At 51.1% G+C, this 14,625-nt stretch overlaps 1 protein-coding gene across 3 annotated transcripts in view; it reads right to left on the reverse strand.

Annotated features, from left to right (window-relative positions):
• The window catches only part of DAXX (death domain associated protein), a 414,322-nt gene that overhangs the window by 11,507 nt on the left and 388,190 nt on the right, over positions 1-14,625 (reverse strand). For all 3 annotated transcript variants that reach the window (XM_085622370.1, XM_085622434.1, XM_085622515.1), the window contains exon 7: positions 136-328. In XM_085622370.1, coding sequence (XP_085478496.1) covers positions 136-328 — 193 coding nt within the window. The remainder of the gene's footprint in view (positions 1-135; positions 329-14,625) is intronic.

The raw sequence follows: 14,625 nt of genomic DNA on the forward strand, positions 1-14,625 counted from the left end.
AAGGAAAAGCACACGCACAAGCGTGTGCGATTCCTAGGGCGATTTTAAACCCCCGTACAAGATGTCTCTCGCTGCGCGAGCAGTGCTATGCTCGAGACCTAAAAAGTAGGCGTTCTGCACAAACTCACTCCTCACCTTTGTACTTTTGTGTTGCTGTCTAGAGCTGAACGGGGAGCTGTTCACAAGGGTTAGAAAGGCAGAGTCTTGCGTGGAATCAATCAGAGGACCAGCGGTGTCTGGAGAAACGCAGGTGACATGGAGGTCCAAAGAGAGATTTCCTTCATCATTGTCAGACTCAGAATTGATGCTATGCACCTCCACAACGTTGCTGTAAAGTGAAGCAGAAAGAAGAAGTGACATTTTAAAGGACACACAAACAAAACCAGTACATAAATCAACAACAGGAACCAGCCAGTACTTTTCCCCACACTAGCATTATGGACCCTCGGAGTAATTCATTTGTGGAAAACAAAACTGAGCCCATACAAAATAGTCATGAGATGACACACAATGCTGCTCTCAACACCCCCCCCCCCTCCCCTCTCCCCCCCCCCAGTGCTAAGTTGAATTTACAGTTGAATGATGACAAAAGCATTGCAGAAAGCATCCACAATAGGTTTATAGTTTTCATTCTCAGGTTCAATTAATCTTACCTGAATGTCTAACAGAGAACGCGAGCCTGCTGAGTGGGTCTACATGCTGCCTTGCTGGTGTGGAACCAAACAAGTCCTGCACATCACCAGCACAGCCGTTAAATATAGTGATGTGTAACTTTAGAGGCGTGGCCAAGATGGCGTCCTGAGCAGCCACAAGACTCCGCAGCTCCTCGCACCCGGGCCCCTTTTCCAGCCAAATCTTCAGAAACTCCCCCCGTCGGGCCCCGCAAGTGGCGATACGATGAGCGGGGGTATAGATCCTACCACGAGAGCGTATTCCTGCAAGGTATACCGCCGATTATCGCCCTCCAGGGTACGTCCGCTCCGAGAGCGCGGTAGAGCGGAGGACCCAGGGAGACACACGGCCTCTAGTCAGAAGGGGAACAGCCTGATCTGACAGCGGTACAAGGAGGCAGCGTCCAGCGAACCAGCGCCAGAGCAACCGCAGTGCACCAGAAAATACCGCGGCAGCTGGCGCCGGACCCGCAGCTTGCCCTCGTGGATGCAGCTTGCAGGCCTATTTGGGTGCGATTTCAATTCCGGAAGCAGGAACAGAGGAAGAAGCGGAGCTCCGCGCCAACACTGAAGCAGCCCTGAAGGTGAGGCGATCGGCTCCAGGGGGAGCCGTTAACACCGGCAAAAGCTATAGTGCCAATATCGGCAACAGTTATCACAAAGCACATAAGTACACAAATAAAACACACGACACTAATGTAAGTGGTGAAATATTGCTGCAGGTTTATTAGCATAACCAATATGCAAACAAGGTGGGTTATCTTACGGGCGATCCCAGGGCAGGCCAGCACTATGCCGCCTGCCCGTCTGATAAGCCTAGAGTCACCATGGCGACGCCAACTGGTGTATACCAAATATTGGGAGGGTCCACCCCTCCCATCCGTGGACCACCAGTCCACTTGCTTCACACGCCCCCCCGTGATGGGTGGGCGGAGCATACATGGCAGCCCCCGGTTGCTCAGACCCACAACCGCCTTTCGGTTAACGGGGCGCCGGCGTTCTTCCAGGGGACACGCTAAAACATCCCTGGGTATCCTGGCTTAGCACCCCGCGGTGCTGCTGCATGATGTACCCCTTGGTACGTGCAGACCCTGGATCGCCCTGTAACTCCTCCACAGCCTTGGGAGTGGCCACCGTCACTACCAGGGCCCCCCCACCAAGGTAGACCTATTTCCTTCCAACCTGCTGCAGCCAAAGCTTCCCCTAGGTCCAGTCTACTCGCAACCCGCAGCTGCCAAGGCATCACCAAGGGCAAGTAAAATCCATGCCTAGAGTGGAGAGGTGCACCCATCACCCTCCATAACCCTGTTGATTTGGCGTGTAAAGGCCATGCCTGATGAAGCCAAAGCCTCTTTGCTCAGTGAACTTGCGCATGGCGCTATTGACACCTCACTGGCTTCTCCAGAGCGGGCTTCTAGCCAAGGTAGCCTATTACTTACAACCTGCTGCAGCCAAAGCTTCCCCTAAGTCCAGTAGGCAAAGTTCCATGCTTCAACTAGAGAGGTGTACCCCATCTCCCTCCCGGCACCCTGTGGATTTGGCATGAATAAGACCTTTCCTGATGAAGCCAAAACCAAATATGCCTTTTAACAAACAACATGCTGATAACTGGTCAGCCAAACCAGTCTTAGCCCATGCAGGCCCGGAGCCGGCATGCCACCTCAGGCAAGTGCCCCCATTCTATCAAAACTCCCCGTGGATTTTGACTGATGTGACCCAAAACCTAACATAGGCGTTGGTCCAATGTTACCTTTGCATGGCTGAAGAACAATACCTATGACAAGCCACTCCTGCCAGGAAGTGCCCGCGGGTGGAGGTAAGAGTAGACAAAACCGCTCTACTTCCTCTTACCTCAGTAATCGGAGTCTAGCCCTAGTCGGAGTATTACCATCACCTTCCGACAGTCAGCACCCTATGTGAAGCCTAGCCCTTCCAAAGTTCTGACAACATACCAGCGAGCAGACAGGACAGCGTGACCCAGGGGGGAACCAAAGCATAAATCCTCACTATGTTAATACTGGGAATGCCAGTGGTACTCCTGCTGCTTAGCAGCCCAAATATGCCTCCTAGGAGTTTGCCCCAAACATATGGACCCAATCGCCCCCGTGGGAAGGCCACTTCCACAGCCTGCATAGCTGCCAGGCAGTGCTAAAGGGCGGGAGAAGTCACCCCCTACCGTTACTCACTATGAATGTCCCAGTATGTCGAACTAAAGGACAGGCTATTAGTGAGCTGACCAGGCTCTGCCCTTGAAACCAGGGGCCGATCCAAGCCCCTCTAAGTTCTGCTGCATCACCTGCCTGTTAACACGAATCCCCAGGGCAGACCCCCGGCCTCTAACCCATGCTTGGCCATGCCTGAGCTGAAGACACCTATGAAAAGCGGGACAACAGGCTGACCACCAGCAATGCATTCTGGATTTTCCTGACACAGCCAAGAAACATGTGCATCACTAAAGCAACTGGCACCATGCCATAAAAGTATCAATACAGCCATCTATGACTGCAAAAATGTGCTCTGTGGCGATCCGTATTAGTGTTCCCTCCCAAACCAGCCGCCCTAACCAGGCAACCCGCACCCTCTTGGCACTGGCACACTCCCACCCCAGCAGCCCTAGAGTGCCTGGTGGAGTGTGGCCACAACCTACGTTTTAACACTGACGTTATATCGGGGTATGATGACACTCAACTAACTCTACTGCTGAGTGTCCATTGCACCATCGCAAGTATGTCTTTGCATACTCAGTGGCTGGATGTAAAGTTAGATGGCATAGGCAACCCAGTCCCGGGCGAACATAGCAGCTTTACAGTTTCTGGTGCTGTCGACCGTACCTGTAGCTAGATGAACCGAATGCAATTCTCTTGCTCCTATTGAGCACGAAATCCACAACACTTTCTCCCCATGGTTCAATACCTTAATGATGCTCATCCTTTCCTAGCACAATGTTGCCAATTCTATGTTCTGCAAGAGGACGAGGAGGGGGCGGAGACAGTATATGTACCCCTGTCTCCTCCCCGCCCTCGCCGGACACCGCTATCTGTTGGGGTCTCCCCCGGACTAGCCCAGGGACTCGACCTCCCACCCCTGTGCCTTCCTGTGGCACTAAGGCGGCCGCCCTCCAAGGGGCGGGCCGCTGCGCAACCCCCCCCCCGGGCAGCCTTACATTTCCCTAGCTCCCGGACCCCGCACCACGCTAGCAGAGCACGCCAAGGCAGCACACCACCGGGGGCTCCCAGCAGCAGTGGCGGACCGCGAACTCCTCGTTTGCGACCCACATTTTCAAAGGGGCATAAGACACCAACGGGTCTGCACAGGACGCGGCTCCCACGTTTAGACTGCTGACCCAGAAGCGGGGCCACTTCAGGGTGGGGACAGAACAGCAATGCGCACGAGGGCGGCAGTGTCCCTTCACGGCAGTGGCAGCAGCAGACGCAGGGGCTGTCCAGCCCACGACAGGGCCTTCACCTGCGAGCCCATACGAGGTTATCCCGAGCATCTCTGGGCGGTGTGCCTAGCTCTGGGGTCTGGGCCACCATTGCTACTTGGGTCTGGATTTCGGCGGAAAAGAGGGGGACTGATGCCGGGGCTGGCATGGTGGGTGTCTCTGCGGCCTGGCGGCAGGACTTGCAAGCTGCTCTGGGAGACACGCATAAAGGAACGACTCACAGCCAGCCGCGCATGCATCATCTCGAGCACGAAAAAGCATTGTGGCAAGGAACGCCGCTGTGGTGGCCCGAAGGGAACTCCTGAGCCAGTTGGGCACTCTGCACGGAATGGAAAGGTAGCGGAACCCCGTTGCAACGCACAGACGCGGGTCCAGGGGCCGCTTGCCTTCTAACACCCCCAGAGGAGCCTCTGCACTTTCAGAGGAACCCACCCGCAACACACGTGCTGACCATAGCAGATGCACGGAGGGCCCCGCTATGTCCACTGTGAAGAAGAGACGGGAGAGATCGCTGAAAGACATGCTTACTAAAGGCGCCACATCGGGGGGAAAAAGGAGGTCGTGCCTCCCTGGTCCCCCAATCACAGGCGGAACAAGAAGATGGGGAGGTGCCAATAACTCTGGCATTTCTTGAATCCCTTTTTAACACCCTCCGAGAAGATTTTCAAACGCTCAAGCATGAAGTGGCAGGCGAGGTGAAAGATACGCCTTGATGTGGACGAACTCTGGGAGCAGGTGGCTGCAATAGAAGATGGTGAGCAGACCAAAAGCGAGGAAATAGAGCACCTACAACAAGATCTCATCCGCCTAAAAGGTGGATTTGCAGGCCCACGCGGAGGACCTAGAAAATCGGTCAAGGCGTAACATACGCGTCAGGGGCGTTACGACGAAAGAAGGGGCGGATGTCACCCGATACCGACAGGGCATGATCCGAGAGATACTGGGGGTGCCCTCTGATTTCGACATTCGCATTGACAGAGCGCATCGGGTGGGTATCGCGAAACGGGCGGCAGCCCCTTCACCGGACATTTTAGCCTTCCTACCTGACTTTCCGCTCAAGTAACGTATACTACGCGAAGCAAGGTTGAAACAACCTCTCCAGTATCAAGGCCGCTCCATAGCGCTCTATCAAGACCTGGCCTCCATTACCTTACAGAAGAGAAAAGCGTTCAGGGACGTGACAAAATTCTTAAAAGAGAAAGGAGTGCCGTATTCCTGGGGTCACCCCTTTCGCTTGATTTTCAATGGCAATGCAAGCTGCATCAAATGCGCTCTCTTCAGGATGCACAGGCACGCCTAGAACAGCGAGGCGAAGACGTGTCGCCTAACCGCACACAGCGGTCTTACGGGGGAGGCTGGCAGAGAGTGGGAAGTACGCGTTCGCCTCCGACGGCATCGTGACCAGATCACGATACCATGACACAAGAAAGGAGGGCGGCCCTAGCAGCGGTGTCACAAGATACTGTATCGCCGGACAGCCTTTAACTGGCACGGGGGACACAAATGCATTGAACCAACGCTGGCGGGGGTTAGGGGGCAGGGAGCCGGGTCGTCTGGTTCACACGTTCACCTAACTCCTTTTTCTTCCCCATATCTCCGCAATCGGGATTGACGGGCATTGGACTATGGCAAAACTTTGGGGTTGTTTGGCTAGGGAGGGAGACTGGGGGTTCAGAGGGGATCGGGTGGAGGGGGGGAAAGTGCAGGTTGTTGGGACAGGGGTGGGGAAGGGGAGGGGGAACCGATGTGCAGAGACGAGGCCCTGCATCAATGCAGGACAGTACCACGACGCAGGGGAATGGGCACACGTATAGAACGGGCAGTCCTCCACGGACACAGCATACTACACAGGTGGGCCCCATGTCACGACATACCCTTCAGGTAATCACGCTCAATGTGAAAGGGTTAAATAATCCCATTAAAAGACGTGCTATATTGTCTTATCCGGAGAACTCCGGTGCCTTGATATGCCTTCTACAAGAAACGCATCTTCTCTCAAGAGATTGGCACAGAATGAGGTCTTGCGCTTTCCCCCAACAATTTTACTACTCTACATCAGAAAAGAAGGCGGGGGTAGCTATATTGTTCGCCAGACACTTACGGGGCAAAGTGGGAGAAAAAGTGGCAGAGATCAAAGGCCGACTACTGGCATACAGGATATGGGTGGGTGGAGTTCCTGTAGTGGTGGGATCCCTATATGCCCCCAACTCAAGTCAAGAGAACTTCCTTAAAGGAGCCATGTCAGATTCTCAGCACCCAAGAAAGGCAGATATTGGTAGGAGGTGATCTCAATCTGGTTATGGACCTGGAGAAGGATAGGTCGGGCCAACGCTTTGGACAAACAGGGGCACTATCGATAGATGGGAAGGAATGGTTGAGACACAGGGGGCTGGTAGACATGTGGCGGGAGGCCCACCCCAGGGACACACAGTTCTCCTTTTACTCCCACGCACATCGCACGTATGCCAGACTAGACCACTTTATTGGGTCTTCAGAGTTAAACACCCTGGTATCCTCAGTGGACATTATCCCAGCTGCACTATCTGACCACGACGCGGAAGTGGTGACACTCAATGACCCCACGACTCACAGACAAATGGGGAGATGGAGATTAAGGGAGAACCTACTTAAACGCGAGGGGGTAGCCAAACAGATACACAAACGCATCACTGACTATTTTGAAATGAATGACAATCCTGACACGTCCCTGGCAGCAATTTGGGGGGCCCTTAAGGCGGTGGTGAGGGGCGAGCTGATAGCTATCTCCGCTGCGGAGGCTTGAGAACGGAAAGACAAGAGAGACTCCCTACGGCAAAGGTAGTCGAGCTAGAGAGAGTGCGCAGTCGAACAAGCGCCCCTAGAGTATGGCGTCAGCTGAAAGCAGCCAGAGCGCAGTTAGCCAGCTTAGACCAGGACAGGGTTGAACACGCGGCCCTGCGGCTCAAACATACCAATTATATAGGGGGAGATAAAACGGGACGTCTCTTAGCGAGTACACTTAGAGCCCGCACTCAGCGTTCTAAAATCATGGCCCTTCATACTATCACGGGTGAGAAGGTAGAGCACGATACCTGGATAGCCGAAACCCTTCGGGATTTCTTCGCCTCCTTGTGAGAAGTTGGCCTGATATATGATGTCACTAGTTTTGTGTACACCTTGTATCAGTCCAAACAACCCTTATGGTGATTGGTTGTAAAGTCAACCTTATAGACCAACTATTCTAGTGGTAGCATGGACAAGAGCAGTCTTAGGCTAAACTCTGTATGGCATGTGAAGCCAGCTGTTATACCATTTGCAACCCCTTGAATACCAAATGAAAGGACACCACAACAGATATATTATAAAAATAGAATGTATTTATTCTAGTCAAAATACCCTCAGCACTGTTTATGAGATTCGAGGTAAGTACAACACAGTCTTATTTAAGCATACATAAGTCACACAGGTAAGTAATACAGTTAGGCCCTAGGGGCCACGCAAACCATATACTAAGTAAGTGGTATAAGAACCACTGTCACAAACACAGGTTAGGCCTAGGCCTAGGGAATCGCTGGGGCTACACTATCCTATCAGTTGCTAGGCAGTAGGAGGCCCACGGGATTCAGGTGCAGAGTGGAAACACTCACGCGTAATGCGTCAAAGTCGATAGAAATAGTAGCATTTAGAAGTTAAGAGTTTTAGGACACTTCGGAAGGAACTAGGAGTTAGAGACTTGGAAACTAGACACTAGGCTAGTCAATACCCTTGTGAGCACCGGAGTACTCAAGTTACCTAGCCCACGGGCTGCGGGTGTATAGGTGTGAACTTGCGTCGGGTTTCGTCGTCGACTCCTATGGATGCCTGAAGAAAAGATGCTGACAGGCAGTCAGTGTAGAGTGTCCGGTGGATTCCAAGGATGGAATCAAGAAGGAGGATACCTGCAAGCAGAGGGGACAGAGTCTAGGTCACCAGCCAGGAGCCGGGAAGGAACCAGGCGATGTCGTGAAGATGCAGGTGAAGAGGTGAAGCTTGTCGCAGCAGCCACGGGTACCAGGAGACGTCGAGGACGACCAGAACCAGGAGGCGAGCTGTCCCACGAGGGCTCTTGCTGTCGGCGGCGTCGATGACGAGTTGGGACACAACAAGCCTTGGCAAGCGCCACCCACGCAGAATGAAGGATTCGCTTCTGTTGCAGACCAGGAAGGCCTGAGGTGCTTCTCTTTCACAGGGAAGCAAGGGCCAGTCTGGAGGAGTAAAACCAGCGGTGGAAAGTCAAAGGTTCGTCGTCGCAGAGGTCACTAGCCAACGGGCAAGCAACCGGACAGACGCGTCGAGCAGGAAAATGCAGAAGGGCCCCACGCAGAACTTGTGGAGTGTGGAGGGCTGATTTTCGGTGCAGATGGTGCTCGGGGTTGGGGCTTCTCAATCCCCAGAGCACAACTTCGAGGATGCCTCAGAAGCTGCGCTGGAAGCAAGTAGCCAATTTTCCCAGGTAGCCGGTCCCACGTCTCTCGTCGCCTCCACGGATCTCAGCTTTGCTGTGGATGTGGATCAGGGTCGGAGAAGTCTGGAAGTCAAGGCGCTGGTCGGGCTCTGCAGTCGGTTCCTCGTAGAACGTTGAGCAAAGCAAACGGCAGGTCGCTTGATGGTGCCTGTTTGCACAGGGTGGCCACTCCTTGGCCACAAGGGAGATTCTTCAGTCTTCTTCCGTAGTCGAATGTCGAAGGTCCAGAGTTTCTGTTCAAGTTTCAGTTATCAGGATAATCAAAAAGTCCTAGGGATTTAGCTCCCACTCTTATACTAATCTGGGGGGCTGTGTTACCTGCTAGGTCCCTCCTATGGGTGGGACCAGGGAGGGGGGTGGTTACACCCCCTTCCCTTTGTCCAGTTTCGCGCCAGGACTGGGGCTTGAGTGCCCCAGCACCGGTTTGAACCGGACTATGCATGGGACACCTTGTGTGCCCCAGGCAGTGTCTCGTTTCATTCATCCCGCCCACTACACTAAGGCCTGTCTAGGGTGGTGCTAGCACCTCCCAAGGCAGGAAACCTACTGTCCAAGCCTCCCTCGCTGGAAGGACTCCCAGCAGCAGGAGGTCAGACTTGTGTCTGTGGCAGCAGCATCCATTTTGTGATGCTGGGGCTCTGGTTAACTTTAACCGGGTAGTAGGTCTTCAACATGTCTTCTCCCTCTAGAAGGGAGGAATACTATCCTCATCGCCAGCAATGGTGTGGGGGTAGAATTCCAAAGTGTTAGACACCTTACACAACCTGTTTTGATAAAGCCAAACCATAGTTACCATAACCGCGAGGATTATAAGGCACTTTAAGAGTATATGGTAGGCGATATCATAGAACAACTATAAGGACATGGTTCCGAAAGCTGCAGACAGGCTCAGCTCATGCTAGAGCACCATCTCACATGTTACCAAGCACTCTGCCTTCAGGATTGTTAAGGCCTGCCATAGGAGTGACTGATAGGTTACCCATGTGTCTATATATAAGGTAGGTATAGGAATACTACACCTAAGCAAGAGGTGATTATACAACCTTGCCCCAGCTGAGTGATCAGCCAGTTGTGTCATAATGGGAGGCCAGCCAGGGGTGGCATAATACATGCTGCAGCCCCTGGTAGGTCTAGGGTACACCTATGCCCTGGGTACCTAAGGTACACTGTACAGGGCCCTAGAAGGTGATCCTTACCAATTGGGTTATGTACCTAAAGTACATAGTGTGAATTTAGAGAGAGAACAGCTGGGCTGTGGGTCTGATTAGCAGGCCCACAGCCACATCTAAGTCGAGAACCAGTGAAGCAAAAGCAAAAAGTGGGGGTGAACATAGAAAGCAGACCCTACTCTCCTACACTCCTTATATAGTAAAGACATACATCTAGAGGTGGATAGTGGGGCGTATCTCCAACAAGCTGCAACAACAGCTCTGAGTGCGACAGGAGCGGAAGCGTTAGACGCACCGATTAAGAACGATGAAGTGGTAGGTGCAATTCACGTCTTAAACCTCTGAAATCACTAGGGCCAGATGGCTTCTCAGCCGGATTCTATAAAATGTTCTGCCCACTCCTTGCCCCAGTCCTTTTTAATTCCTTTCAGGGCCCTGGATCCATTCCCCCCAGACATGCTTGCGGCAGATATAATTGTTCTTCCCAAACCTGGGAAGGACGTCACTCAATGTGCCTCCTACCGGCCGATTTCCCTACTCAACCTGGATCTGAAGTTATTTACGGGAGTTCGCGCGGCCAGACTCGGTCCACGAATGCCCGGTATTATCGAACCAGATCAATCAGATTTTATTCCTCTTAGACAGAGCAGTGACAACACCAAACTTATTCTCCACCTTATAGACAAAGCCCACCGCACTAAAATGGATGCACTACTGCTGTTGATAGATGCCGAAAAGGCATTTGACAGGGTGGACTGGGGATTCTTGGACAAAACGCTGGCGCACTTCGGTATCGGCAATCGGTTCAGGGCTTGGGTTGCAAGCTGTTATGACAAGCCCCAAGCCACAATATGGGTGAATGGGATACCTTTTGAACCCTTCAGCATCCAGCGGGGTACAAGGCAGGGATGCCTGCTATCATCTCGCCTCTGCTTTAACAGGAGAGCGACGTGTGGAGGGAGATTTCTGCCCCTCCGACTGAGCCCTTTCCACTGAACGCTGATGTCCAGAAGGAGAAGTCTGTTTACTGGAGGATGAGATGACCACCTCCGGAGATCCAGACCTGGAGATGGAACTGTGGGATCCTGCTCTTGACGTCAATGATGGGGACGGAGAGAAACTTAAAGGAATTGACAATGACGGATACTTCTGCCTCAACATCCTCCACGACGGAGATCTTTGCCTTGACGTCGACCTTCTCGGTCCCGGCGGAGACCTGTGCCTCGACGCCGACTGCCTCGACGGAGATCGGTGTCTCGACATTGAACTTCTCAGCTTCGACAGAGGGCTCTGCCTCGACGTTGAGCATCTCTTCGACAGAGACTCCTGTCTCGGCGTCGAGTATCTTCTCAAGGGATACTCCTGCCTCGACGTTGATCTTTTCTTTGACGGAAGGCTCTGCCTTGACGTCAAGTGCGCGGACGTCGACGGAAGCCTCTGCTTCGACGCCGACCGTTGATGATCCGACGACCTGCGATTCGACGTCGACCTGCGGTGAGATGTCAACAGAGGCTTCGGTTTCCATGCCGACGGTGGTGACTTACGTCTTGGCGTCGAAGATCTCTGCTTTGACGTCGATCGTCGCTGAAGAGTCGATGGCGGAGGATATTGTCTCGACTCCGGATGCTTTCCTAACGTCAATGGAGGCTTGGCTCTCGAAGTTGAAGATTGAAGCTCCTGCGCCATCAAACACTTCGACGATTGTTTTTCCGCCGCCGGTACCGTCGACATCAAGCCTGGCGCCGAAGGAGAACATATCAGGACCGTGCTCCTTGATGTCAATCACGTTGTCTTCTTTCTCCTTACTAGAGACCTACCTCTTTCAGAGAGGCCATAAAGACGGATTCTCTCCCTGTCTTTGATAGTTCTTTTAGATAACTTCCTGCAGTGTTCACAGGAGGCAGAAGAGTTCGATTCAGGGAGGCAGATGATGCACACCTCATGTGTGTCTGACTTGGCCTTCTTTTTGCCAGAGGCTGGGCAAGAGTCGAACAAAGAAGGCATTTTTGATAGGAAAAATATTTTCCAGTCGCACAAAAATGGATTAAACCTCCCCCTAAGGTCAAAAGACGTCGAGTGAAGTTAAAAAACCCACAAAAATGCAAGGAGTTTTTGACAGAATAGTAAAAAAAGCAAGAGCTGTGAATCCAGGGTCCTGACAGAAGGTGCCGGAAAGAACAACTGACCTGTCACCACTGAGGCATGATGGGAAGCTAGGGTCATGGCTGCCTTAAAGGTACGGTGCCAGTTTTCTGTACAATGGGTTTCAGTTTCTACGCTATTGCTTTACAATGCAGCATATAGGCTAACAATGTTTGCATCTTACACAGTTTTTCATGAATTCACTCGTTAAAAAGAGTTCAAGTGCACTTGCACTTGTACTCCTGTGATATATATTTACATTGTGTACCTGCAAATGCATCAATTTTTTTATATTATTTATATCACATTGTTTAGCCTCCTATATGGGGCTGCATTGATATGGGAAAAAATTATATATATATACACACACTTTTCTGCCCGTGTAGCCTCATTTTTTTTGTTAAGGGGGAAGGGAGGGAGATGGGGAGGTTATATAGCGCCAACTACACCCAAAGGTATCCGAGCCATTTACATGAGCACCAGCTGGGTTACTGACTGACGCATACATTTTTTGTTTGTTAGGCGCAGGGAGATCAAGTGATTTGCCCAGAGTCACAGGATGTTGAGAGTCCCTGCTGAGGATTGAACCCGGTTTCCCAGCTTCGAGGTTGACAGCTCTAGCCGTTAGGCCATATCCTCTTACCACCTCCACTTGCCTTAATCTCTTCTACCAAGGGCAGAGAGTGCCGGTGTATCACCCTCTTCAGACCAGGGCCCTGAAAAGTTTAACAACCCTTTAAACAGAAACATGCCAGATGGCACTCATCTTGCAGTCCCCGAGCCAGGGTCTATCTGTGAGCGCCATAAAGCAAACGTCTACAGAGTTTTTGTAGGAAATAATCAATGTAACATTGTGCTAGAGAATATTCCTTTCAAACTACTTCCTCAGGAATTTGGACTTCCCGATGGACTGTTGTTGTATAAGTGCCATCAGAAAGAGTTAATTTGTGGATCCCAAGACTATCCATGCTTTCCTTAGTTTGAACATGGCCCGGTACACATGCTATGAGACACTATGGTGATGACTCTTTACAGAGGATTCGGGCGCCTCAACTACTACTAGATTATTTTCTGCTTTAATTACAAAGGATGGTACAACTGTTGCTTTAGATGAAGCGAAAACAAATGCAGAGATCATGGAAAAGGTTGCTAAATTCACCGAATAAGCTTTGTGATTTGCTTCAGGGTATAATCAAACACCCATGTTGAGATGCTAGTTCAGAATAGGATGGTGGTATACCGGGATATTGAGTTTTCACATGAAAGCTGATGAGCCAATCAGTCTCAGGGGTAAAGGGTGTATTCAATACTAGACTGAAAATACACAGATTCTCTAGCAATAACTGGTGGTGTTCATGAAAGGGTTAAGAAAAAAGCTTCTATATTGCGATAGAGGTTTTAATAGAGAGCCACTCCCCACAACAACCTGTCTCCCAAGTGTTGAAAGGAAATGCCTCTTATTGTATGGTCACCCCCAAAGCTTTGGAATTATGCTGCTGGGCTTTTTACTCAGAGTGCACTGAGGCCTGCTAACCAGACCTTGGTGCGCATGCCCTCACCCATAAGATAGATTTGAGTGACCTATACCCAGGGCCACTGAAATTATGATTATGGGGCCGTTGCGATTTTCACATAAATATAAATTTGCTGCATCTGCCACATAATCCATCAATAGTAGCACAATCTGCAGATTTTAACAAAAAATGTTTTCTAGCTCAAACGGTTCCAAAGATACAAAAAACGCAGCGGTATGTGTTACCACACAGCGGAAGACCTTTTGCAAAGGTTAACTGGTGACCTTTCTGCTGCTTACTGCTATATTTGGGCATTAAAATTGTACTAATTGGTGTACCCAATGCTCAAAAGCACAAAATAATGAAGTCATACTATAAAAACATGTGCAGCATTATACCGCATAATAAGCCTTTTCTTACCCCATAATTTACTCAACCCTGCCACTTAGTTTGGCCCTCTTCTGCCACATAATTCCAAGTCCCTAGTATGTGGTACCATGGGGGCCCTGGGCTTGTAAGTTGGAGTGTCTTCTCAGGGACTGCAGCTCTTCTGCAACCCTGAGCGGCACAACAAGTGCTGGTAGAGCAATTTAAAGCTGCTACCTCGACATTGCCATTTTAAGCAATGGCAATGCCCAAGCTCCCTTTTTAATGTACGTAAGTCACCCCAATGGCAGGCCTATCAAGTCCTACGGCAAGATGCAGCAAATTAAACAAGCATTTACAATGCAACGGTCTAGGCATTGTTAAAGTTAGAGCTATTGGCATTGCTCATGACATTATTATTGTTTATGTTTTTGTTTTTACAACATTTAAAGAAACGGCATTGTTATTTACAATGTCAATAGCTTAATCACCGCTGCAAGATGCAGCGATCGAAATCGTCGGGGGCGCAACAATCATTCAAGGGAGTCGCCATGAAAACCACCGCCTTTCTCCGAGGTCAAGCAGAAATGCCTCGGAGAAGCGTAGTGTCGTTTTCGGAATCGGGGGCGTGTTTTTCTTTCTCTCCTCTTGCCATTGGCTGGAATGTTTACATTCCAGAGGACAGAAAGAATCGAAAAAACACGCCCCCGAATCCAAAAAGGACGGGGCTTGTTTGGAGAGACAAACCTCTTCTCCAATGGCTGACCAGCATGTAAGAGGCCAGCCAATGGAGAAGAGGTAAAAAAAAGGGGCGGGTTAAAGCCCCACTCCTAAA

The sequence above is a fragment of the Triturus cristatus genome, chromosome 1_1 (assembly GCF_964204655.1).
Source record: "Triturus cristatus chromosome 1_1, aTriCri1.1, whole genome shotgun sequence".
NCBI classification, from domain to species: domain Eukaryota; kingdom Metazoa; phylum Chordata; class Amphibia; order Caudata; family Salamandridae; genus Triturus; species Triturus cristatus.